The sequence below is a fragment of the Polyodon spathula genome, chromosome 11 (assembly GCF_017654505.1).
Source record: "Polyodon spathula isolate WHYD16114869_AA chromosome 11, ASM1765450v1, whole genome shotgun sequence".
Taxonomy (NCBI): domain Eukaryota; kingdom Metazoa; phylum Chordata; class Actinopteri; order Acipenseriformes; family Polyodontidae; genus Polyodon; species Polyodon spathula.
Genome location: NC_054544.1, coordinates 46530996 through 46557126, shown reverse-complemented (window position 1 = coordinate 46557126; position 26131 = coordinate 46530996). Strand labels below are relative to the sequence as shown.

The 26131-nt window shown below is 41.4% G+C and overlaps 1 protein-coding gene across 5 annotated transcripts in view; it reads left to right on the top strand.

Annotated features, from left to right (window-relative positions):
* cep63 (centrosomal protein 63) overlaps nt 1–26131 on the top strand; it is a 99984-nt gene that overhangs the window by 58617 nt on the left and 15236 nt on the right. For 2 of the 5 annotated variants that reach the window (XM_041263857.1, XM_041263852.1), the window contains exons 2-10: nt 1015–1079; nt 2156–2220; nt 2592–2769; nt 9868–9963; nt 11274–11396; nt 11787–11900; nt 22848–23015; nt 23902–24044; nt 25735–25857. In XM_041263857.1, coding sequence (XP_041119791.1) covers nt 1026–1079; nt 2156–2220; nt 2592–2769; nt 9868–9963; nt 11274–11396; nt 11787–11900; nt 22848–23015; nt 23902–24044; nt 25735–25857 — 1064 coding nt within the window. In that variant the 5' untranslated portion in view covers nt 1015–1025. The remainder of the gene's footprint in view (nt 1–1014; nt 1080–2155; nt 2221–2591; nt 2770–9867; nt 9964–11273; nt 11397–11786; nt 11901–22847; nt 23016–23901; nt 24045–25734; nt 25858–26131) is intronic. The other 3 variants (XM_041263854.1, XM_041263853.1, XM_041263855.1) reach the window with 2 other exon arrangements.

Below are 26131 nucleotides of genomic sequence, written 5' to 3'. Positions count from 1 at the left end.
CTCGTTTGGTTGTTAGTAGCTTATTGATCCCAAAATCTCATCAAGCAGCTTCTTGAAGGATCCCAGGGTGTCAGCTTCAACAACATTACTGGGGAGTTGATTCCAGACCCTCACAATTCTCTGTGTAAAAAAGTGTCTCCTATTTTCTGTTCTGAATGCCCCTTTTTCTAAACTCCATTTGTGACCCCTGGTCCTTGTTTCTTTTTTCAGGCTGAAAAAGTCCCTTGGGTCGACACTGTCAATACCTTTTAGAATTTTGAATGCTTGAATTAGGTCGCCACGTAGTCTTCTTTGTTCAAGACTGAACAGATTCAATTCTTTTAGCCTGTCTGCATATGACATGCCTTTTAAGCCCGGAATAATTCTGGTCGCTCTTCTTTGCACTCTTTCTAGAGCAGCAATATCTTTTTTATAGCGAGGTGACCAGAACTGAACACAATATTCAAGATGAGGTCTTACTAGTGCATTGTACAGTTTTAACATTACTTCCCTTGATTTAAATTCAACACTTTTCACAATGTATCCGAGGGGTAGATCAAGAGATGGAGCAGTCCTGAGGGTCCCCTGAAGGCTGTGAAGAGGAGGGGCATGGGAGGACGCAGAGTGGAGGGAAGGCATGAAGCAGTAGAGGAAGAATAGAGAGGGCGAGGGATGTAGGAAAACAAGGGATTGGAGGTAGGAGGGGCAGTGTGGTGAAAAGGTCCCTACCTGAGCCTCTCAGCCACTTTTTCATATGATGCTTATGTTGGGGTGTTTAATTGTACTGTTGGACAAGAATCAGAGGGGTTTAATAGGACAGTTCCATGGTAATGTAAAATGCGAAACAAAGCACTCCAGAGTGATACGTTAACCTACAAGACTTATGTCCCATTCCCATGCTGCTTCCTGCTACCTACTCATTTTATTTGCCATTCAAACTCAGTGGTCTAGCTGCAATCAGACCATGTGATCTATTGCAAAGGTACCAGGATGCAGCAGTTTCTCTACAGAGTCTGATACTGTACATCCTCACAGGAGAGAGGTGGATGGGAGCAGCTGCTAGTGATATAAACCTATTGAAACAGACACTCAGTGTTCACGTAAGAGCTAAGACAAGCTGAATACAGTTTATTATCTATACTGCTGCTGACTGTCTGATAACCTAGCTCTGCTCTCCTCACACAGCTCTGCCAGTGCTAACCCAGCCTGCTCTCCTCACACAGATCTGCCAGTGCTAACCCAGCCCTGCTGTCTTCACATAACTCTGCCAGTGCTAACCCAGCCTGCTCTCCTCACACAGCTCTGCCAGTGCTAACCCAGCCTGCTCTCCTCACACAGCTCTGCCAGTGCTAACCCAGCCCTGCTCTCCTCACACAGCTCTGCCAGTGCTAACCCAGCCCTGCTCTCCTCACACAGCTCTGCCAGTGCTAACCAAGCCTGCTCTCCTCACACAGATCTGCCAGTGCTAACCCAGCCTGCTCTGCTCACACAGCATTGCCAGTGCTAACCCAGCCTGCTCTCCTCACACAGCTTTGCCAATGCTAACCCAGCCTGCTCTCACACAGATCTGCCAGTGCTAACCCAGCCTGCTCTTCTCACACAGATCTGCCAGTGCTAACCCAGCCCTGCTGTCTTCACATAACTCTGCCAGTGATAACCCAGCCTGCTCTCGTCACACAGCTCTGCCAGTGCTAACCCAGCCTGCTCTCCTCACACAGCTCTGCCAGTGCTAACCCAGCCTGCTCTCCTCACACAGCTCTGCCAGTGCTAACCCAGCCTGCTCTCCTCACACAGCTCTGCCAGTGCTAACCCAGCCTGCTCTCCTCACACAGCTCTGCCAGTGCTAACCCAGCCTGCTCTCCTCACACAGCTCTGCCAGTGCTAACCCAGCCTGCTCTCCTCACACAGTTTTGCCAGTGCTAACCCAGCCTGCTCTCCTCACACAGCTCTGCCAGTGCTAACCCAGCCTGCTCTCCTCACACAGCTCTGCCAGTGCTAACCCAGCCCTGCTCTCCTCACACAGCTCTGCCAGTACTAACCCAGCCTGCTCTCCTCACACAGCTCTGGCAGTGCTAACCCAGCCCTGCTCTTCTCACACAGCTCTGCCAGTACTAACCCAGCCTGCTCTCCTCACACAGATCTGCCAGTGCTAACCCAGCCTGCTCTCCCCCCACAGCTCTGCCAGTGGCATCGACTGGAAATGGAGGCGTTTTTGGGAGGAATACATGACCAAGTGGGCAGGTGAGGTTTTAAACAGATTACCTGTATGGATATTGAGCAGCAATAGCTACAGCAAAGACTGACTGAGTTAGGCTCTGAAGTATATATTGTAATCATTGTGCACAGGTTTAACTTTATATGTGACCTTTCAACTTGCATAATCTTAAGAACAAAGCCAGGTAAAGAGAAAAAATTGACAACTCAGTGTCAGAGCGACAGAACCCAGAGCTACCCAGGACGATTGCAAATACAACACAATAGTAAGGGAATGGAAAAAATAAATACAAGAATAAATGGGATGACATCTGAAGCTACCGTGCGAGTGTGAAGTAACCCTTCAGTGCTTTCTTGTCTCTGTCTCTCTGTGACGCTGGCTGCTCGTTCCTCCCCAGGAGCTCCCTGACCTCCTGTCAAGCCGAGCTGCAGGAGCTCATGAAGCAGATCGACATCATGGTGGCTCACAAGAGGAGTGAATGGGAGGCGCAGAGCCAGGCAGTGCAGGCCAGGCTGCAGGCTCGAGAGGAGGAGCTCCACACAGCCCGGGACCTGCTGGAGCACAGGCACAAGGAGGTAACCCCAAAACAAGGGCTTAGGAAACTGACGCCCTCTGCTGTGCCTGCCCTGAACTCGTTACAAGATCCAGACTCTGCTGGAGCCACGGTGGAGTCCGTTTCTCTTTTTCCTGTATAACCCTTATATCTGTTCTAGTGCATGTAATAAGGGTGGTTTATACTTTAGTCTTTTTCAATTCAATTCAGTTCAATTTTATTTTTATATAGCGCCTTTTGCAACAGGTCACCATAAAGCGCTTCACAAAGGCAAAAACAATACATATTACAGAACAACAGTAAGCATTTTAAAAAAGAACAGAATACAGACAGAACATATAAACTAGTATAAAAATATCTATCTAGAATGAATGAATGAATGAATAAATAAATAAATAAATAAATAACAGTGGGAACAACATGAGGCAAGAGGATATCAGCTCATCTGGATGAAAATGCCAGGATATAGAAATGGGTTTTTAGTCTAGACTTGAAAATATTGACTGAAGGAGCTTCTCTTATTGTGCTGGGCAAGTTTTTCCATAATTTAGGTGCCATATATCTAAAAGATCTACCACCAGAAGTTTTTTTCTGAATAGTAGGTACAGACAGTAAGCCAGCATCCAGTGATCTGAGCCGGTGATTGGGGACATAAGGTTCCACGAGATCTTTAAGGTATGGAGGTGCGAGACCATTTAAAGCCTTATAAGTTAAGAACATAAAAAAGTTTACAAATGAGAGGAGGCCATTCGGCCCATCTAGCTCGTTTGGTTGTTAGTAGCTTATTGATCCCAGAATCTCATCAAGCAGCTTCTTGAAGGATCCCAGGGTGTCAGCTTCAACAACATTACTGGGGAGTTGATTCCAGACCCTCACGATTCTCTGTGTAAACAAATGCTTCCTATTTTCTGTTCTGAATGTCCCTTTGTCTAATCTCCATTTGTGCCCTGGTACTTGTTTCTTTTTTCAGGTCGAAAAAAGTCCCTTGGGTCGACATTGTCAATACCTTTTAGAATTTTGAATGCTTGAATTAGGTTGCCGCGTCGTCTTCTTTATTCAAGACTGAATAGGTTCAGTTCTTTTAAGTCTGCATATGACATGCCTTTTAAGCCCGGAATAATTATTTTTGTAGCGAGGTGACCACAATATTCAAGATGAGGTCTAACAGTCAACAAAAACTCCTAGGTCTTTTTCATAGATTTCTTCTTCAATTTCAGTATATCCCATATGATATTTATAATGCACACTTTTATTGCTTGCATTGTAGTACCTTACACTTTTCTCTATTAAATGTCATTTGCCATGTGTCTGCCTAGTTCTGGATGGATGTTTGCCACTCCTCCTATTTTTGTGTCATCTGCAAATTTTGTTTACTATACCAGAATCTAAATCATTAGTGCAGCTTAGGAATAGCAGAGGACTTAATACTGATCCCCGTGGTACTCCACTGGTTACCTCACTCCATTCTGAGGTTTCTCCTCTAATCAGTACTTTCTGTTTTCTACATGTTAACTACTCCCTAATCCATGTACATGTGTTTTTCCTTGAATCCCTACTGCGTTCAGTTTGAGAATTAATCTTTTATGCTGGGCTTTGTCAAAAGCTTTCTGGAAATCTAAATAAACCATGTTATGTGCTTTGCAATTATCCATTATCGATGTTGCATCCTCAAAAAAATCAAGCAGTTTAGTTAGATATGATCTCCCTTTCCTAAAACCATGTTGACTGTCTCCCAGGATACTGTTACCATAGATGTAATTTTCCATTTTGGATCCTATTATAGTTTCCATAAGTTTGCATATAATAGAAGTCAGGCTAATTGGTCTGTAGTTACCTGGTTTAGTTTTGTTTCCCTTTTTGTGGATCGGTATTATGTTTGCAATTTTCCAGTCTGTCGGTACAACCCCTGTGTCAGTAGACTGTTGCATGATCTTGGTTAGCGGTTTGTAAATAACTTCTTTCATTTCTTTGAGTACTATTGGGAGGATCTGTTCCAGCCCATGGGGATTTGTTCATTTTAAGAGCTCCTAGTGCCTTTAACACTTCTGCCTCAGTTATGCTAAAGTTATTTAAAACTGGATAGGAACGGGTTGACATGCGGGGCATATTGTCCGTATCCTCCTTTGTAAAAACTTGTGAAAAGTAATAATTTAATATATATATATTATATATATATATATATATATATATATATATATATATATATATATATATATATATATATATATAATATATATTTTTTTTTTTTCTTCGTCTATGATTTTGCCGTTTGTATCTCTTAGACATTTAACCTTCTCTTTGAATGTTCTCTTGCTGTTGTAATATTGAAAACACATTTTGGAATAGGTTTTAGCCCCCTTAGCAATGTTCATTTCTATTTCTCTGCTTTCTAACTTCCTTTTTGACTTGTGTTACGTGTACTCTTTCTGTGTACTTTGTTTTTGGTCCCTTGTAAATGCTCTGTAAATTGCCTTTGTTCACTGAATATTTTGTTTAATTGATCTATTAAACCACTTTGGCAGTTTAGTTTTACATTTCAATTTGTCTACTTTAGGGATGTAATTGTTTTGCGCCTCTAGTACTGCATTTCTGAAGAACAGCCATCCTTTTTCTGTGCATGTTTTCTCTATTTTACTCCAATCTACTTCTGTTAGTCTCTGTTTCATACCTTCATAGTTTGCTTTTCTAAAATTGTAAACCTTAGCTTTAGTCATTACTTTTGGGGTTTTAAAAAGCACATCAAATGAGACCATATTGTGGTCTGAGTTTGCTAGTGGTTCTCTGACTCCTATTTTAGTTATTCTGTCTTCGTTATTTGAAAAGGCTAAATCAAGGCATGCCTCCCCTCTAGTCGGTGCCTTGACAAATTGTGTTAGGAAGCAGTCATTTGTCATTTCCACCATTTCAATTTCGTCCGTCGTGATCCCCACTGGGTTTTCCTATTTTATATGGGGGAAGTTGAAACCCCCATTAGTATTGCTTCTCCTTTGCTGCACACATTTCTAATGTCATTGTGTAACATATTTTGCTCGGTGCCTGAATTTGGCGTTCTATAGTATGCCCCTGTTTATTATGCCCTTTGAATTTTTATCCATTGATTCTGACCCATATTGATCCTGCGTTGTTTTTTTCTTCCAGATTGAATATCTGGGCTTCAGGACTGTTTCTTATGTATGGTGCTACCCCTCCACCTCTTCTGTCCTGCCTGTCTTTCCTATACAGTGTATACCCACAAATATTATATTCATCCCCATCACTCTCAGACAACCAAGTTTCTGTAACACCTATCACATCATAGTTACTTGTTAGTGCAGTAGCTTCAAGTTAGTAGCAACACCTTAACCCTTTGTGATCCTATATCGGACCAGGTCCGACATTACAATTTTCCCTTTCCAGTCCGATATCATCAAAAAGACGTAAGTTGTTTTTTCTCTGGAAAAAGCTGAAAAAACCTTTCAATGGCCTAGTGAGACTGATGAGAGCTGAATGAAAGTTTAGAGATAACACGGACATAACAAAGGAGGTAGCTCCTTCTGCATCCAGCGCTCAAAGAATATCACTGACATTTGCAGAGTTTTTTGAGATGTTATACTAATAAAATAATGACTTGGATCACATTATTGAGGAGTTTGGTGATAAAACGAGTGATCAGGAGAGGATTTATCAGTATGCACGTCTATAAAGAGGTATGTGAAAAATACAGTGAACAAGGGGTAGGGCTTGGGTGTAGATACAGTACTGAGTGACCTTTTGTGATTCATTGCTTTTTAAACCTGTTTTACTCTGAAAAAAATATATAAACAGTGTGAAAATAAATTGGACCTGATGTGCCTGACAAGCACTGAATAAATGGACTGCAAAGATTTAAAATCTATTCTAAAACTACCGGTAGCCAATGCAAAGATGCCATCACTGGGGTGATATGCTCTCGCCTCTTGACCAGAGTTAAAGTTCTGTCTGCAGCATTTTGTACAATTTGATGGCGAGAAATAATGTTTTGGTTAGTCCCAATGAAAAGACCATTGCAATAGTTAATCCTATAAGACTCACTCTGGATCCTGCCTGGAAAGAATATCTCAATCTTCCAATATTTCTTAAATAAAAAAATGATTTTTTTTGTGACATTTTGAATGTATGCTTCGAAAGAAAGTTCTCTATCAAATATAACACCTAGGTTTTTTTACTTCTGCCATCAGATAAAACATGAATCAATAAAAATGTACATTATAAATATCATATGGGAGATATTGAAATTGGAGAAGGAATCTATGAAAAAGACCTAGGAGTTTTTGTTGACTCAGAAATGTCTTCATCTAGACAATGTGGGGAAGCTATAAAAAAGGCTAACAAGATGCTCGGATACATTGTGAAAAGTGTTGAATTTAAATCAAGGGAAGTAATGTTAAAACTGTACAATGCACTTGTAAGACCTCATCTTGAATATTGTGTTCAGTTCTGGTCACATTGCTATAAAAAAGATATTGCTGCTCTAGAAAGAGTGCAAAGAAGAGCGACCAGAATTATTCCGGGCTTAAAAGGCATGTCATATGCAGACAGGCTAAAAGAATTGAATCTGTTCAGTCTTGAACAAAGAAGACTACGTGGCGACCTAATTCAAGCATTCAAAATTCTAAAAGGTATTGACAGTGTCGACCCAAGGGACTTTTTCAGCCTGAAAAAAGAAACAAGGACCAGGGGTCACAAATGGAGTTTTAGAAAAAGGGGCATTCAGAACAGAAAATAGGAGACACTTTTTTACACAGAGAATTGTGAGGGTCTGGAATCAACTCCCCAGTAATGTTGTTGAAGCTGACACCCTGGGATCCTTCAAGAAGCTGCTTGATGAGCTTTTGGGATCAATAAGCTACTAACAACCAAACGAGCAAGATGGGCCGAATGGCCTCCTCTCGTTTTGTAGGCTTTCTTAGGAGGAGATGACAAAGAATCTATAAATTATACTATATATATATTTATTATTATATATATATATATATATATATATATCTATATATATATATATATATATATATATATATATATATATATATATATATATATGAGAGAGAGAGAGAGAGAGAGGAGAGACCGAATTGCCTTTTCCACCTATATATATTTATATATAGAGAGAGAGAGAGAGAGAGAGAGAGAGGCAAGATTGTGTTGCAACATGGAATTAAAGTGGTTTTTGCCACTGATTAACACAAAGAAAGTCCATTATGTCAAAGTGAAAAATAAAATCTGTTGTTCTAAATTAATTACAAGTACAAAACAGAAAATAATTAATTGCATCAGTATTCACCCCCTTGAGTCAATATTTGATAGAGGCACTTTTGGCAGCAATTACAGCCATGAGTCAATTTGGATAAGTCTGTACCAGCTTTGCACATCTGGACACTGCAATATTTGCCCATTCTTCTTTGCAAAATTTGGTGAACAGCAATTTTCAACTCTTTCCACATATCCTCAATTGGATTGAGGTGCGGGCTTTGACTGGGCCACTCCAGGACATTGACCTTTTTGTTTTTAAGCCACTCCAGTGTGGCCTTGGCTGTATGTTTGGGGTCGTTGTCCTGCTGGAAGTTGAATCTTCTCCCAAGTCCCTGGTCTCTTGCAGACTTCAGCAGGTTTTCCTCCAGGATTTCTCTGTACTTTGATGCATCCATTTTGCCCTCTATCTTAACGAGCTTTCCAGGTCCTGACACAGAGAAGCATCCCCATAGCATGATGCTGCCACCACCACCATGCTTCACGGTAGGGATGGTGTTCTCAGGATGATATGCGGTGTTAAGCTTGAGCCAAACATAGCACTTAACATTAGGGCCAAAAAGCTCTATTTTGGTCTCATCAGACCATAGAATCTTCTTCCCACATGCTTTCGGGCAAACTAGCCGAGACTTGATGTGAGTTTTTTTCAACAATGGCTTTCTTTTTGCGACTCTTCCATAAACGCCGGTTTTGTGAAGTACCCGGGCTATTGCTGCCGTATGCACAGTGTCTCCTGGTTATAAAAATCGGACCCGTGCAGGACGCTTGACAGACTCCCCCACAACCATTGCTTCAACTCTTTTCTGCATTTCTTTTTTTTTTTTTATGACATGCAGTAAAGCTCCCCTCCGGATTGGCATGGAGTTCCTGTACAGTTGCTGCTGTAGGGTGCTCCTCCTGAGCAATTCTCTTCTTAAAGGCCGTTCGCACTGGACGTGGTGCGCATGCCGCCTCCCGGTGCGCCGCTCTGCAGTCGCTGCAGACCACTGTTCACACCGAACACCACAGGGGAAAGTCAGTCGGCGATCTGTTGTTATGTCACCGCTGCATGTACAAGCAACAAACAGTAATGCCAGCGTTAAAGGAAAACTGTTTTATACAGCTTAGTAAAAAAAATTAAAAGATTTTTAAAAATCAAGTACTGAGCTAAACATTTTATATATAGTGCCTATAGAAAGTCTACACCCCTTTCAAAATGTTTGACAGACCTTGAACAGCTGCCAAAGGTGCTTCCACCAAGTGTTAACTCAGGGGGGTGGAGACTTATCCAATTATGATCTTTGAGTTTTGTATTTTTAATATATAATTTTTTTCTCAACGCAGACTCCCCCCCCCCCCCCCCCCCCCCCCCAAAAAAAAAAATCTTGACTTGTTTACACAACAACTAAAATAAAAACATGTTATTTAAAATTGAGATATTTTCTTTCTTTGTGAGTTTTGTCTGGTTTGCTGCGTATAGGCAAAGAGAGTGTGAGTTAAAGGCATCATTAGGCATTGATATTATTGAGCATTATACACATGATTAAAAAATGCAACTACTGCCATCCCATCATGTCAAACTTTTTGACATTGACGTAACATATTTGAGATTGACGTAACATGTTTATACAAGTAATGGTAAGTATTAAGCCAAAGTTAGTACTTGAAATAAACAGAAACAAATATAGACATAAGTGCATGTGCTTTTCAATGAGGGGGCTTCAGAATGAAGTGTATTGTTCAGTTGTTCCCGTCTAGAAGTTTCCACAGTGAAAGTACAGCAAAGTATAATAAAACACAGTGAAATCACGATTCCCGATTAATTTCTCTACCTTCCTCTCTGTCATTCCCCCTCTCTCCCTCTCTCTCCTTCTAGGTAGGAATGCTGCGGCACCAGGTGGAGGAGATGCAGGAGATGAAGCAGGAGCTTGTGTCAAAGTATGAGGAACAGCTGCAGGGAATGAAGGAGGAGGTAAGGGTATCTGCTGTGCAGCTATAGAGAGTGAGGGAAGAGATAGGGGGTCACTGCTGTAGAGAGTGAGGGAGGAGGTAGGGTTCACTGCTGTAGAGAGTGAGGGAGGAGGTAGGGGTCACTGCTGTAGAGAGTGAGGGAGGAGGTAGGGGTCACTGCTGTAGAGAGTGAGGGAGGAGGTAGGGGTCACTGCTGTAGAGAGTGAGGGAGGAGGTAGGGGTCACTGCTGTAGAGAGTGAAGGAGGAGGTAGGGTTCACTGCTGTAGAGAGTGAGGAGGTAGGTAGGGGTCACTGCTGTATAGCTGTAGAGAATGAGGGAGGAGGTAGGGGTTACTGCTATAGAGCGTGAGGGAGGAGGTAGGGGTCAGTGCTGTAGAGAGTGAGGGAGGAGGTAGGGGTCACTGCTGTAGAGTGAAGGAGGAGTAGGGGTCACTGCTGTAGAGAGTGAGGGAGGAGGTAGGGTTCACTGCTGTAGAGAGTGAGGGAGGAGGTAGGGGTCACTGCTGTAGAGAGTGAGGGAGGAGGTAGGGGTCACTGCTGTAGAGAGTGAGGGAGGAGGTAGGGGTCACTGCTGTAGAGAGTGAGGGAGGAGGTAGGGGTCACTGCTGTAGAGAGTGAGGGAGGAGGTAGGGGTCACCTGCTGTATAGCTGTAGATGATCTACACTTCAGTCCCTTATATGCATACTATATGCCTTGTTATCACTGAAGAGGTAATCAGCACCTTTTAACCCTTTGCAGTTCATTTATTCAGCGCTTGTCAGGAGCGTCAGGTCCAGTTTATTTTCACACGCGCTGTTTATTTCACACACGCTTTTTAAAATACCTTTTTTTCAGAGTAAAACAGGTTTAAAACGCATTGCATGGCAAAACGACATCAGTACGGCATCTCCAGCCAAACCCCACCCCTTGTTCGCTGTATTTTTCATATACCTCTTTATTTATAACGATAACTCCTCTCCTGATCACTCTTTTTATCACCAAACTCCTCAATAATGCGATCCAAGTCATAATTTTATTATTATAACATCTCAAAAATCTCTGCAAATGTCTGATATTCTTTGAGCACTGGATGTGGAAGCAGCTGTTTCCTTTGTTTGTGTCCATTGTTATCCCTGTGGTGCAGCTGCTAGCTCTATTGGTCACATGCCCCCCCCCCCCGACTTAGGATCGCAAAGGCTTAAAGTAGCTGTAGCTAACAACATAATCTTACCAGTGGCCTGTAGTGTTGTGGCTGGTTAATGGGCTTTTGGGAGTTTGGGATTCTGGAATTCACCAACCTATGGTGCTGTGACTGTGTGTTTGCTTGCAGCTGGCCAGGCTGAAGAGGAGCTATGAGAAGCTGCAACGCAGACAGCTGAAGGAGGAGAGGGAGGGAGCCAGGAGCAGGGAGGAGGACCAATCTGAAGTGAGCCGGCTCAACCGCAAGCTCGAGGTAGCGACCAGCCTGTAACACTGTAGTGCATCGCGGGTACGTGGCAGCATATTGAGTGATGTGTGTCTGTTAATAAGCAGCAGTGATGTGTATTTGTTAAGTAACTGTGCTGCTGCCCTCCACTGCTTGAGCTGCTAATACCCCATTAACTATTTTGAATGGTGACCTCATATTCATAGGGTTATGGAAATCGGGATCCTTCTCTTTGACCTGTGACGTAAGGTGGCTGCCATACTTGTCATGTGAAGTTTTGGTTTCCAAATAAGACCTTTACAGGTGGTAACAACTTTATTTAATAGACCCAGACCAAGTCATCTTTGAGTTTCTGTCTGACGGAGGCTGTGTGTGCGTGTGTGTCTGTGTGTGTGCATGTGTGTGTGCTCTCAACAGGAGTTCCGTGTGAAGTCTCTGGACTGGGAGCAGCAGCGAGCGCAGTACCAGGAGCAGGCGGCCCAGCTAGAGGCTCAGAGGAAGACCCTGGCTGAGCAGTACAAGCTCATACAGGTACATACCACACTGCCACTCAAACACCGGCCTAAGGGTCTGGGAGGGGACACATTCCCCCTCCCAGGCTGGTATCTCAGTAATAATGGAACTCTCTTGTTCAAATAATTGATCTCAGGAGTTCCATTATTATCTTGTAAAACACCACAGCAGTACCCTTATCCCTGAAGCACATCATCTAGCACCTGATATGCAGTCACGCACACAAGTTGTCACGATATTCAAGATTATCTCATATTATATCTTAAAGTGTCCTTCCAGCAAGTTTTACAACTAATAAAAAATAACCACATACATACCCTAAAACAAACATTGTTCTGTCTTACGCAAAAGTTGCGGGAAGGCAGTCTAATTTTAAGTTTTAAATGTTTGCTGTAGGGAATGTAAGATTGAGAGGAATGGTAGTTCCTTGTACAAGTTAGAAAAACTTGTTTGAAACTACCGTCTCTGTGCAGCTCCAAGAGTTTTGCTGTTTTCACCATGTTGCAGCAGCAAAACAAAATCACTTGAAATAACCACCTGTACTGTACCAAGTCTGAAAATTTCTTACATCAAATGTGAAAAAAAAAAACGTAAATACCTCTTATACACAATGAGATATAAGTCGTCAAACTAAGGTAAAATTATTGTTATTCTCTATCCTCTTCCTTTTGCTTTTTTAAGAGTGTGTAGGACTATTCAAACAGAAAAGCTAAATAACTGGACATCTACCAATCATGTGGTTCCACATGTTGGTCAAGGTCGAAATAAACCAGGCATCGCAAGCAGTTTGATATCCACATCATTTATATTAAACATATAAATGGTGTGGATAAACATTTCAAAAGAAAATATTGTGCAGCCAGCTGTAAAGTGGTTATATGTAGGCCTACATACAGAACTTTATAATCAAAGTCATTACTTAGAAAAAAAGAAAATAACTCTGTTCACATTGTGTAACAGGAATGCGCATTCAAGCAGCTTCAAAGTAGCTCCCATATTAGCACAATCCACACAGATGTAACACTTATCAACTTGTCGTGTGCATTTACCACATGCTGCTCTTTCACACTGGGCACAGCTATCAGGCGTTTTATTTTGATTGCATTTAGTTACCTGTCATTGTTTTCTGTTGCGTGTGCCACTTGATGCGCACTGTATCCAGATTGAGCTGCGTTTCCCTGCCGCTTTGCAGCTTTCTGGTCGAAATGTTTCTGCCAAAGCTCCGTGGCTAGCATCATAGGATGATATTTTTCCCTGTGCATTCATTGTACAAAATGAAGAAACTGACGGCCGCCATGTCCAGTACATTGTAAAATACAGCAACTGGACACCGGTGATTGCTTTCACAGAGTACTAAGTTTTGTGCAGATGGTGGAAACTCTCTTCTCGCTTTGTTTACTGTCCAACCAGGCTGTGTTTTTTTGGTAATTACAGTGAAATAAAAATTGTCATTGGTAACATTCATCCCTTTTCCTAAGTACAGTTACATCTGCCTAAGTACCACATTGCCACCCAGTCTCTGACCAGCTGGACGAGTTTCATGTTTGCACAGGCAGGGGTATGGTCCGTTGCCAGCCAAAACTTGATCCCAAATTTGACAGGTTTGTTTGACATGTATTGTGTCCAGCGACACCGTGCTTTTGTCGGAAACAGCTGCTTGTCTATGTATTGTTTTATGTTTAGCTTGAAACAGGCAATGCTGTTTTCAGTGAAGTCGTTACAAATTCCTGCTGCCAATGCAAATATATCTGTAGTTGCTCTCAAATCAAAATGCAAAAATATCACGGTTTCTCGAAAAAATTATTGTAATAGTAATATTATAAGACAGCAGACTATGGTCACTGAGGTCACCATTCAGTTGCCTTCCCAGCGACAGCGAGTGGAAGCGACAGCGAGTGGGAGAAGTACAGGCGTGGAAAAGTACAGAGCAGTTTCGAAGCAGTTTGAAAGCAGGTTGACAGCTGCAGAAGAAACTAAACTTCAAAAAAAAAAAAAACCTCAACATGGTCTTCAAGCCTGTAATCTGTGACACCTGCTTGATGTGGGAAATCCGAGAAAACCCAGCGGAGCTAAACCAAGTGTGCGTAAAGTGCTGCGCGATCCAGGATTTGCATAAACTAGTAAGTGTGTTAGAAATGGAGCTGGAAGAAGTGAGACAGCAACAGGATCTTGAGGAACTGGCACACCCACAATTCATGGAAGTCTGCATCACCCCTAACAGACTGAAAGCCACCAGGGAGATAGAAGGTCAGAACAGCTGGGTTCAGGTAGGCAGAAGCAGGGAAAAAAAGAAACTTCGTCAAACACCACCACCAGAAATCAAAACAACCAACAGATTTGAGTCACTTCAGAATTGTGATGAGCAGAACCAACAACAAGAGAATGAAAGGAACAACATCCAGGACCCTATTGACAGTGGTGACCAGACAGCAAAAAGAAGGGAGGTCATGATTGTTGGGGACTCCATATTGAGAAACACAGCAAGTTCAGTTCGCAGTTTGGACCCCCTTACTACAACAGTGTGCTGCCTTCCGGGAGCCTCGGTCAAGCACATCACTGAGAACGTGGACAGGCTCCTAGAACGAACAGGAGACGACCCGGTAGTAGTCGTCCACATTGGTACAAACAACATTGGAAGAGACAGACCAAAATCCCTGCAAAACAAATTCAGAGAGCTAGGAAGGAAATTAAAAGAGAAAACCAAAACTGTGGTATTTTCTGGTATACTACCCGCACCTTGCAAAGGACCATATGGACAGCTGGAAATAATTAATCAAAACGCATGGCTGAAGACGTGGTGCACACGGGAAGGCTTCACCTGTCTTGATCATTGGACCACATTCTACAACGAGGACTATCTGTATAGACGGGATGGACTGCATTTAAATAACAAGGGAACTAGTCTACTCGGAGAAAAGATCCTCGAGCAGGTTCGGAAGCATTTAAACTAGAAAGGAAGGGGGGAGAAATCAACAAAAAAACAGAAGGGAGACCGCATCAAAACAAGAACAACAACTCAGGTAAGACAACCATTAAATGTATTTATCTAAATGCTAGAAGTATCAGAAACAAAATTCTAGAACTTGAAGCTACTGCACTAACAGGTAACTATGATGTGATAGGTGTTACAGAAACGTGGTTATCTGAGAGTGATGGGGACGAATATAATATTTGTGGGTATACACTGTATAGGAAAGACAGGCAGGACAGAAGAGGAGGAGGGGTAGCGCTATACATAAGAAACAGTCTTGAAGCCCAGGTGTTAAACCTGGACAAAGAAAATAAAACCGAATCAATATGGGTCAGAATAACAGACAAAAATTCAAAAGGCATAATAATAGGAGCATGCTATAGACCGCCAGATTCAGACGGTGAGCACAATAATCTGTTATACAATGACATTAGAAATGTGTGTAGCAAAGGAGAAGCCATACTAATAGGGGATTTCAACTTCCCCCAAATAAAATGGGAAAACCCGGTGGGTAGCGCGAAGGATGAAATAGAAATGGTGGAAATGACAAATGACTGCTTCCTAACACAATTTGTCAAGGCACCCACTAGAGGGGAGGCATGCCTTGATTTAGTCTTTTCAAATAACGAAGATAGAATAACTAAAACAGAGGTCAGAGAACCACTGGCAAACTCAGACCACAACATGGTCTCATTTGAAGTGTTTTTTAAATCCCCAAAAGTAAAGACTAAAGTTAAGGTTTACAATTTTAGAAAAGCAAACTATGAAGGTATGAAACAGAGACTAACAGAAGTAGATTGGAGTAAAATAGAGAAAGCACCCACAGAAGAAGGATGGTTGTTCTTCAAAAATGTAGTACTAGAGGCGCAAAACAATTACATCCCTAAAGTAGACAAATCTAAATGTAAAACTAAATTGCCAAAATGGTTTAATAGATCAATTAAAAAAAATATTCAGCGAAAAAAGGCACTTTACAGAGCATTAAAAAAGGACCAAAAAGAAAGTACGCAGAAAGAGTACACAGAACTGCAAACGCAAGTCAAAAAGGAAGTTAGAAAGGCCAAGAGAGAAATAGAAATGAACATTGCTAAGGGAGCTAAAACCAATTCCAAAATGTTTTTCCAATATTACAACAGCAAGAGAACATTCAAAGAGGAGATTAAATGTTTAAGAGATACAAATGGCAAAATCGTAGAGGAAGAAAAAAAAAATAGCAAATATGTTAAATGATTACTTTTCACAAGTTTTTACAAAGGAAGATACTGACAACATGCCCCACATGTCATCCAGTTCCTATCCAGTTTTAAATAACTTTAGCATAACTGAGGCAGAAGTGTTAAAGGGACTAGGAGCTCTTAAAATAAACAAATCCCCTGGGCCGGATGAGATCCTCCCAGTAGTACTCAAAGAAATGAAAGAAGTAATTTACAAACCGCTAACCAAGATCATGCAGCAGTCTCTTGACACAGGGGTGGTACCGACAGACTGGAAAATTGCAAACGTAATACCGATCCACAAAAAGGGAAACAAAACTGAACCAGGTAACTACAGACCAGTAAGCCTGACTTCTATTATATGCAAACTTATGGAAACTATAATAAGATCCAAAATGGAAAATTACCTATATGGTAACAGGGTACTGGGAGACAGTCAACATGGTTTTAGGAAAGGGAGATCGTGCCTAACTAACTTGCTTGATTTTTTTGAGGATGCAACATCGATAATGGATAATTGCAAAGCATATGACATGGTTTATTTAGATTTCCAGAAAGCTTTTGACAAAGTCCCGCACAAAAGATTAATTCTCAAACTGAACGCAGTTGGGATTCAAGGAAACACATGTACATGGATTAGGGAGTGGTTAACATGTAGAAAACAGAAAGTACTGATTAGAGGAAAAACCTCAGAATGGAGTGTGGTAACCAGCGGTGTACCACAGGGATCAGTATTAGGTCCTCTGCTATTCCTAATCTACATTAATGATTTAGATTCTGGTATAGTAAGCAAACTTGTTAAATTTGCAGACGACACAAAAGTAGGAGGAGTGGCAAACACTGTTGCAGCAGCAAAGGTCATTCAAAATGATCTAGACAAGATTCAGAACTGGGCAGACACATGGCAAATGACATTTAATAGAGAAAAGTGTAAGGTACTGCACGCAGGAAATAAAAATGTACATTATAAATATCATATGGGAGATATTGAAATTGGAGAAGGAATCTATGAAAAAGACCTAGGAGTTTTTGTTGACTCAGAAATGTCTTCATCTAGGCAATGTGGGGAAGCTATAAAAAAGGCTAACAAGATGCTCGGATACATTGTGAAAAGTGTTGAATTTAAATCAAGGGAAGTAATGTTAAAACTGTACAATGCACTTGTAAGACCTCATCTTGAATATTGTGTTCAGTTCTGGTCACCTCGCTATAAAAAAGATATTGCTGCTCTAGAAAGAGTGCAAAGAAGAGCGACCAGAATTATTCCGGGCTTAAAAGGCATGTCATATGCAGACAGGCTAAAAGAATTGAATCTGTTCAGTCTTGAACAAAGAAGACTACGTGGCGACCTAATTCAAGCATTCAAAATTCTAAAAGGTATTGACAGTGTCGACCCAAGGGACTTTTTCAGCCTGAAAAAAGAAACAAGGACCAGGGGTCACAAATGGAGTTTAGAAAAAGGGGCATTCAGAACAGAAAATAGGAGACACTTTTTTACACAGAGAATTGTGAGGGTCTGGAATCAACTCCCCAGTAATGTTGTTGAAGCTGACACCCTGGGATCCTTCAAGAAGCTGCTTGATGAGATTTTGGGATCAATAAGCTACTAACAACCAAACGAGCAAGATGGGCCGAATGGCCTCCTCTCGTTTGTAAACTTTCTTATGTTCTTATGTTCTTATATGCTCACGTAGACAGCCAGACGGCAGTTCTCCAAGGAATTGATAAGATTACAATAGAGATTATTATTAAATTGTTCCTTATCTCTACCTCTGCTGAGTTTACGGCAGTCTGTATTTGAGTAAAATGTTGCTCTTGAAGTCTAGATATGTTTTATCCAAACTAGCTGTTTTTCCCCCATCGTGTTGCTGATTGCAGATGAAAAGATGTATTGTACATTCAGAAAGGAATACCATTTAATTGTCCTTATTAATCGCATACCTTGACACAAGTAAAAAAAATAAAATAAAATAAAAATCCAGCTATGCAAAAAAGCCAACATAAAGTGCTCAGAGAAGTTATCTAATTGAATTCGAAGACGCTTTGCATCTTTAGAAATAGGTGTAAAGTCATTTTACAAAAATGTGGAGATTTATACTTGGTTACGACTCTGACTGAAGATGTCATTAGCAAAGGGGGCCGGTTGTACTAAAGAGGTCAAACAATAGGTCACGTTTTACTAAACATTTTAAAACTAATAAACAAACAATTACCATAATGAACAGTATCGTAGTATGTTGCTTAAAACATAATAACACAGTATTCATAATAAAGTTGAGTTCTTATTTGATCGTATGCCTGGAGAGGACATTCATCTTATGGACTGTGGACTGCCCTTTTAACTTCCAGAGAAATGTGCTGAAATAAATGAACATCTACAAGGCTAACTGCAGTTGTACAGCTGGACCGGAAACTACCATACGAGTCAAAATAGGCTGCAAACTGGTGCTTCGCAAGAACATTGATATTGCCACTGGTCTCATCAATGGGGCAATAGGGAAGCTTCAAGCTATTTCCTACTATCTGAAAAACACAAGTATGTTCAAAACCATAACCATCAAATTTAACAATGGAGTCACCCATACCTTTGAACATTTACCCTCAAAGTTTGAAATCATGGACAGAGTCAAGACCTCATCTTGAATATTATGTGCAGTTCTGGTCACCTCACTATAAAAAAAGATATTGCTGCTCTAGAAAGAGTGCAAAGAAGAGCGACCAGAATTATTCCGGGCTTAAAAGGCATGTCATATGCAGACAGGCTAAAATAATTGAATCTGTTCAGTCTTGAACAAAGAAGACTACGTGGCGACCTAATTCAAGCATTCAAAATTCTAAAAGGTATTGACAGTGTCGACCCAAGGGACTTTTTCAGCCTGAAAAAAGAAACAAGGACCAGGGGTCACAAATGGAGTTTAGACAAAGGGGCATTCAGAACAGAAAATAGGAGGCACTTTTTTACACAGAGAATTGTGAGGGTCTGGAATCAACTCCCCAGTAATGTTGTTGAAGCTGACACCCTGGGATCCTTCAAGAAGCTGCTTGATGAGATTTTGGGATCAATAAGCTACTAACAACCAAACGAGCAAGATGGGCCGAATGGCCTCCTCTCGTTTGTAAACTTTCTTATGTTCTTATGTTCTTATGAGTCTACATTGTTCTAGAGTATTTCCCAGTCATTGGTGCTCATTCAGTCACCATTCACAAATGCCAGGGTAAGACTCTAAAAACAGTTAGGATGGGTCATGGTAACTCCATTTCCTCCTATGGACAAAGTTTTGTTGCACTTTCCAGAATTACATCCTTAAGCAGTGTCCACCTTATCAATGTTTTAACCCCACCTGCATTAAGGCACCTCAAACTGCAGCTGCAGCGTACAATAGGCTCAGAGGGATTTATTGCCCTAAGTTGATAAGCTTGAAGGAGACACACACAAGGGACACAATGTAAAAGATCGAGTGCATTTCATTCACTGAGCCATCACTAATGTTCAGGAACAGCAAAAGCCTCAGTCTTCTAAGAGAACACTTGCACTTACACATCCATTCAGAGGCTTGAGCAACCCCAATTTCACCTCATGCTATGCAAATACAACATTGCAGTGCCTTCTTCACTTGAAACCGCTGAAGGATTCATTAAAAAACAGTCAACAAGAAGCTATCAGGAGCTTTGTTTACAACTGCGAACACTTGCCATCCCCTGCATCTCTAACTACTGGGGATATTTGTCACTTCTTAGGAGAACCCTTCAATAGAGGTGAGCAGCAAGATGTTGCAGAGTTTCTCACCAGATTGTCTGGAATTTGTCCTGAAGTATCTCGCATGGTTTCAGTCGCAATAAGTCATGGCATTCTGTGTACTAGATATAACTGCTGCTCATCACACCGACAGGTGTTGCATGTTTACCCTCTACATGTACCTGCTGGTACACATTCCATGTGATTGGAAGAACTCATTTATAGAAATGACAAATGGGCAATTATCCTTGGTAGCAAATGTAGGCAATGCAAAACTTCTCTAATCATGAAACGTGAACTTATTCAGTCAGCAGGAAGAATGATTGCAGTCCAAACCAGACAGGACCTTTACAAAGCGACACAATGCCAAGTTTACTGCTGTGCAGAAGAGCAAAATTACTGTGGACAACAGGAATGACCAGTTATCTGCCATTATCGTACACCAAGGACAGGGTGTTACTTCAGGACACTATGTGTCTCTTCTTGCTGTGGGTGCTACTGGAAAATGGGTGCATGTAAATGGTGCACTCATTGAAGTCAAACTATGGCCAACAAATGCAAAGGACATGGACATGGCCTTTTATCAAGAGATGTAATGCTTTACAAGTGCCTTACATTGGCCTAACATCATAACACCTCTATAACAAGGAGAATAATGTGTTTTTTCAGCTTTAAAATGTGTTAGTGTACTACGCTTTAGCACTGACATTCATCTGTACCCTTTTAACCATTCATAACATTGTTGTTTTGTACCTACGTAAATATCAATATAGCAATACCTAACAAAACAGACATATTGTTTTCACCACTCATTGATGTACATTTGCAACTAAAATAACACAATGTTTACACTTTCAATATTGTCCAAAAGTCCCGTCTACCATTATTTTACCTTCAAATATTTTCTCATTTCTCTTATATTACTCTACTTATTACTCGTCTTGTCTGTCTGTCTATTTACCATACACATTCTCGAATAGCTTTCCCTCGCTTTATTCATTATTTGATCAAGTAAAAAAAGAAGTGATATCTATAACAAAAACATTGTCAATGTAAAAAAAAACAAGTTAGAAAAACGTAACAGCCGTTTAAATGGGTGATATGAAACACAAAAGTCCAAGTTAGGAGAAGCAATTAGGCCAATCTTGTCAAACGTCAAGCAAAAAGGCACAATTGGAAAGGTGCTGGGGCCCAAGATTCACACAATTCTTGCTTCTAACTTGGCACCTTTTTTTGATCGCTTCGCTCCACTTTATACTTATTTAATAGTGATATGTTTTTGAAGTTTAAACGTAATTACAGTATCAACAGTTTACTTTTCTCTAAGGACAATTGGTAGTATACATTGTTGCAGAGTAGCCAACAGTAGCTTACTGTAGGCCTATTTTTATTAATAGTTTACAATGGTTTATTCTGGTATTTTGTTTAATAAACAAACGTAATGTCTATCTCAGTGATGTTCTCTTAAAACGCGTATTTCAATGATGTGCGTTCTAAAAGTACAGTTTATATAGACTTGAAACGGTGGCTTTCTGCTTATTAACAACTTGGGTTATTAACAACTTTTGGCTGGGAACCAAGGGGTTGATAACACTGTGTAACAATTTTTTTTTTTTTTTTGTTCCTGGGTAGTAAGTGTTATTTCCTAATTGCTTATGCCTCAAAAGTACAGAGAATGGCTATTATTCCCCACAAACTTTGCTTTTGTGACCAGGACAGTGATATTTCAAAATATCGCTATTTCCAATGGGAAAACGGGCAAATGTGTGTCTTTTCGTTCACATAAAGTCAGAAAAAAATAACATATGAATCCAAATTAACATGTATTTATACTAAAGTAATACAAAAATGACTACAAAAGATTTAGAAGTGAGTAGTTTTTCGAGATTTACGATTATACTGTATTTACTGTATTTCGCTTGGAGAAAAAAAAAAGTTTGATATTTTTCAGTGTGAAACCAAGTGAAGCAAAATTGCAACATTTGAGTTCCTTTGCAAGTGGATTCTGAATGGGATCTTTATAAACGAGCTGGGTATGAAAGGGCCCCAAGTCTCTTGTCTAAATCTAAATGTTTTTGCATTACTGATGATTGTTCAAAACAGTCATCGCTGAAGTGCTCTGATCACAGCGACGAGAACTCAGTTGCGCAAATTTGCTCTTTTTATAAATTTATACATTTTATAAATTTTTCCCATACATTTATTTTGTTTCAGTTGGGAATTGAAACAGAGACCCACTGTTTGATGTTGTTTCCACATCTAACAGAAATACACCTTTTTGGCATTTTCCAAATCTGCCTGCCAGACACTTGCAGTGTTACGAGGCAGCTGTGTTCCCCTTCGCACTTCACTTCCACCGGCGTCTCCCGAGAGGAGTTTTCTAAACCAGCAAGTGGCTGAAGGTACAGAAATCGGCTGAACGGAACTCAATAAAAAAATAACCTGTTAAAATGTTCAACTACCAATGGTTTTATCATACTCTGGGATAAAAATATAGACTATAAAATACAGTTGTTTGCTGGATAGACACTTTAATTCCTATTGATTGCAACTTTCACCCTAGTTAGTTGTAATTGCACACACACTTTTTTCCTGGTCTGTTTTTGCTTCTAGGCTTTTTAAGATAGTCATGCCACTGTTCTCTCCCATAATAGAGGGATGGAAAAAATCTGCAGGAAGAGAGGAGCAGATATGCTGATCCTTTTTAGTTTGACTGTCAAAACGATTTTTTGCAGTTATATGATTATCAATAACACAGTTCAGTAAAATAAATTATACACAGAAATTGTCAATAATATTGAGATAATCAAATATTGTTTAAACCCTAAATAAGATAGTAAGTAGGTAAACAAATGAAATACTTGAAAATGTATAAGATATAAAACATTCCTTTAAATGCAGTGCATCCCTGATAAGAGTACGGTGTGTGTTTGTAAGTGCTGGGGTGGGTTGGTCTACGTTGATGTGCATGTATTTGTGCGTGCGTGCGTGCGCGCGTAAGCGAGTGCGGGAGTGTAAAGCGCTGCTGTGTCTGCCTGCTTTAGGAACACAGTGAGCTGGCCAGCCTGTCGGAGGTGCAGAGTCTGTGGAGCCAGCTGGAGAGAACCCAGGACACCGCACAGTTCCGGGAGCTGGAGATAGAGAGGCTGAGGCTGGGGCTGAGGCTGGGACTGGGGCTGGGGCTGGGGGAGCCAGGGCACTGCAGCCCAGGGGTAGGGTCGGGTCAGCTACAACCAGAATCAACGAAGCAGTCAGACCAACAACCCCGCTGTCAGAAGACAAGCCCTATTACAAAGCATGATCTCAGAAGTTATCAAAAGTATCTGTTTGGATTGATTACATGTAGTTTGATATTCCTGAAACTATTCTAGGCTGTTGTTAAAGAAGCCGGCAGCAGTCTAGAACAGTTGTTATCCCATGCTGGGCATGCAGTGGAGGCGTCTCTATGCAAGTCTCACTTTATTACATTTATCTGGAGAAAAACTTTTGTAATTGTGCTGGAACTTGGCTAGGCCATTCGGTAGCTGAAGCTGTGAATGATTATTGCTCAAGGTCACACTGAGACTCTGTTTTCAACAAATATCCACCAGCTGGCCTCTAAACAGAGAGGTGCTGTCTTAGGACAAGTTTCCTGGATGTCACACCTTCTCTGCAAACTTGCCTATGAGATTTGTTTGAGACAATTATATGGAAACAGCACTACTGTTTTATTTTTTTACTTTAAAAACCAAAAATATAACACACATTCACAAGCATTTGTGTTCCAACTGTGATGCACACCAGATTCAAATAACTTTTTTTGCCTTTCTGCTCCCAACAAGTATATCTAATGTTAGTTTTGGAAGGTTTCCATCTCGTTAGCTAGAACATTTGTTTACTGGACTTGGTTTTGAACTTATTATGAAGAAAACTTTATTTTTAAAAAGCTAGAAGACAATAATTCTGCCATATTTCATAACAAATGGTAGAACTTTAGTCCAGCAACGTTATGGGTTACATTGAGGATGGCAAAATAAAAGTTTATAACTTATTAATGGATTACTTGGTTGCATTTCTAGTTTCTTACACCCGCGTTTCCCTCCCTGCCTACCTACCTAGATGCTGAAAGAGGACAAAACTGAGCTCACTCAGGACTGGCTTGTCCATGGCCCTGGAGCCCAGCAGGAGCAGCAGCAGCAGGGTCTGTGCTCTGAACTGGCCAGACTGAGGGAGGCCCTGCAGGACAAAGAGCAGCTCATCAGGTGGGTGCACAGCTAGTACAAGAGCAGGGAGGGGCTGGGGATGATACAGCTAGTGCAAGAGCAGGGACGGGCTGGGGATGATACAGCTAGTGCAAGAGCAGGGAGGGGCTGGGGATGATACAGCTAGTGCAAGAGCAGGGAGGGGCTGGGGATGATACAGCTAGTGCAAGAGCAGGGAGGGGCTGGGGATGATACAGCTAGTACAAGAGCAGGGAGGGGCTGGGGATGATACAGCTAGTGCAAGAGCAGGGAGGGGCTGGGGATGATACAGCTAGTGCAAGAGCAGGGAGGGGCTGGGGATGATACAGCTAGTGCAAGAGCAGGGAGGGGCTGGGGATGATACAGCTAGTACAAGAGCAGGGAGGGGCTGGGGATGATACAGCTAGTGCAAGAGCAGGGAAGGGCTAGGGATGTTACAGCTAGTACAAGAGCAGGGAGGAGCTGGGAAAGCAAGTGTCTTCACTAAGAAAATTATCCTTTTTTTTTTTTTTTTTTTTGGAACAATAAAATACATTTCAAACTTTTTGCGCTAATGCGTCCCTTTCCCATTCTACTCTTCATGCCCTGACCTGAGGATTGGCAACTTTTTAAAAAGTACCTGTAATTACAAAACAAACAACTATAATAAACAGATCCCTTGTTATTTTATGCTGTGAGTTTCATCCACACCATAACAATTAATAAACAAATATAGATTTTGTATGTAAATCTCTGTCACACTCTTTCTGTGTCTCTCTCCATGTCTCTCTGCACAGCTCTCCACTACTGTCTCGCTTTCTCTAGCTCTCTTGGAATGACAAAATAAAATTGTTTTGCCAAAGCACTTAACAAGAAACATCAATAGAGATACAATACAAACAGATAGCCCCCCTGTTCCCCCCTTCCTTTTGCCCCTCCCTCCCTCCTCCCATACACCCACCTTCATTACTACCCCCTACCCTTCTCCATATTTGCAGTATCAACCATGAACAGTAATGTCTGGTCCTCATGCAGATTGCTTAGGCTGTCTCTCTCAGGTTGTGGCAGGCGGCTACATACTGAGCAGCAAGCTCTGCTGTCTGCTGCTCTTCTCCTAACAGGACTGATATTTTCTTTGTGTCGGAGAGTAAAGGGAATTCTGTGGCCTGATTGGCCAGTTTGGGGAAGAACGTGTCCCTGGTTTGTTTGTATTGGGGGCAGTGTAACAGGATGTGCATCTCTGAATCAACCTCTCCCAGATCACAATGACAACACGGCCTCTTTTCTTTGGCTATCCAGGATTTTTTATGCTGGCCAGTTTCAATGGCCAGGCTGTGGTCACTGAGTCTGTACTTGGTCAGGATCTGCCTTTATTTTGTATTTTTGACCCTGACAAAATAGTCTGCTAGGGTTAACTCTATATTTAGGGCCAGGTAGTATTCTAGTTTAGTATGTGATTTAATTTTATTTTTCCAATGGGATTTATATTTGTTTACCAAGTTTAAATAGATTTTTCTTATTTTTGCTGATGGGAGTTTTTTTATTTATTTTTATTGGAGGAGTTCTGAAAAGCTCTGGTGTTAATTTGGCTCAGTATCAGTTTACTCTCTGTCTCATTCTTTCTGTTGTCTGTCGCCCCCGCCCCACCCCGCACATCTCTCCCTTTTCTTGTCTCTAACTCCCTCCCTCTCTGTCAGTTTTTCTGATCAGGTCTCCCCCTCTCTCTGCTCAGGTCTCTGCAGTGCAGTGTGAGTGAGCAGGGTGGTGCACAGCTGGAGCGCGCTCTCGTTCAGATCCAGACCAGCCGCTGCAGTAGGAGGAGTCTGCAGGCTGAGGTGGGCCGGCTTCAGGACAGGTAGGCTTCTCTGCCACTCTCTGTCCCCCCTCCCCTTCTCTCCCCACTACCACCTTTTCCACACCCCTTCATAACACTGTCAGTGAGCTGTGAGGGGGAGCTCACATGCTGCTATTTTGCAATGGAGCAAGCACCTCACTGGAAGAAACAACTGCCCTTCCCTGACTGGATGCTGTTGTATCACTTTTAGTGGAAGGGCTCTGAAATCATAACTATCTCAAATTCTGCATCTCATTCCTCCCCTAGTGCTTGTTGATTGGTATGTACTTTACGT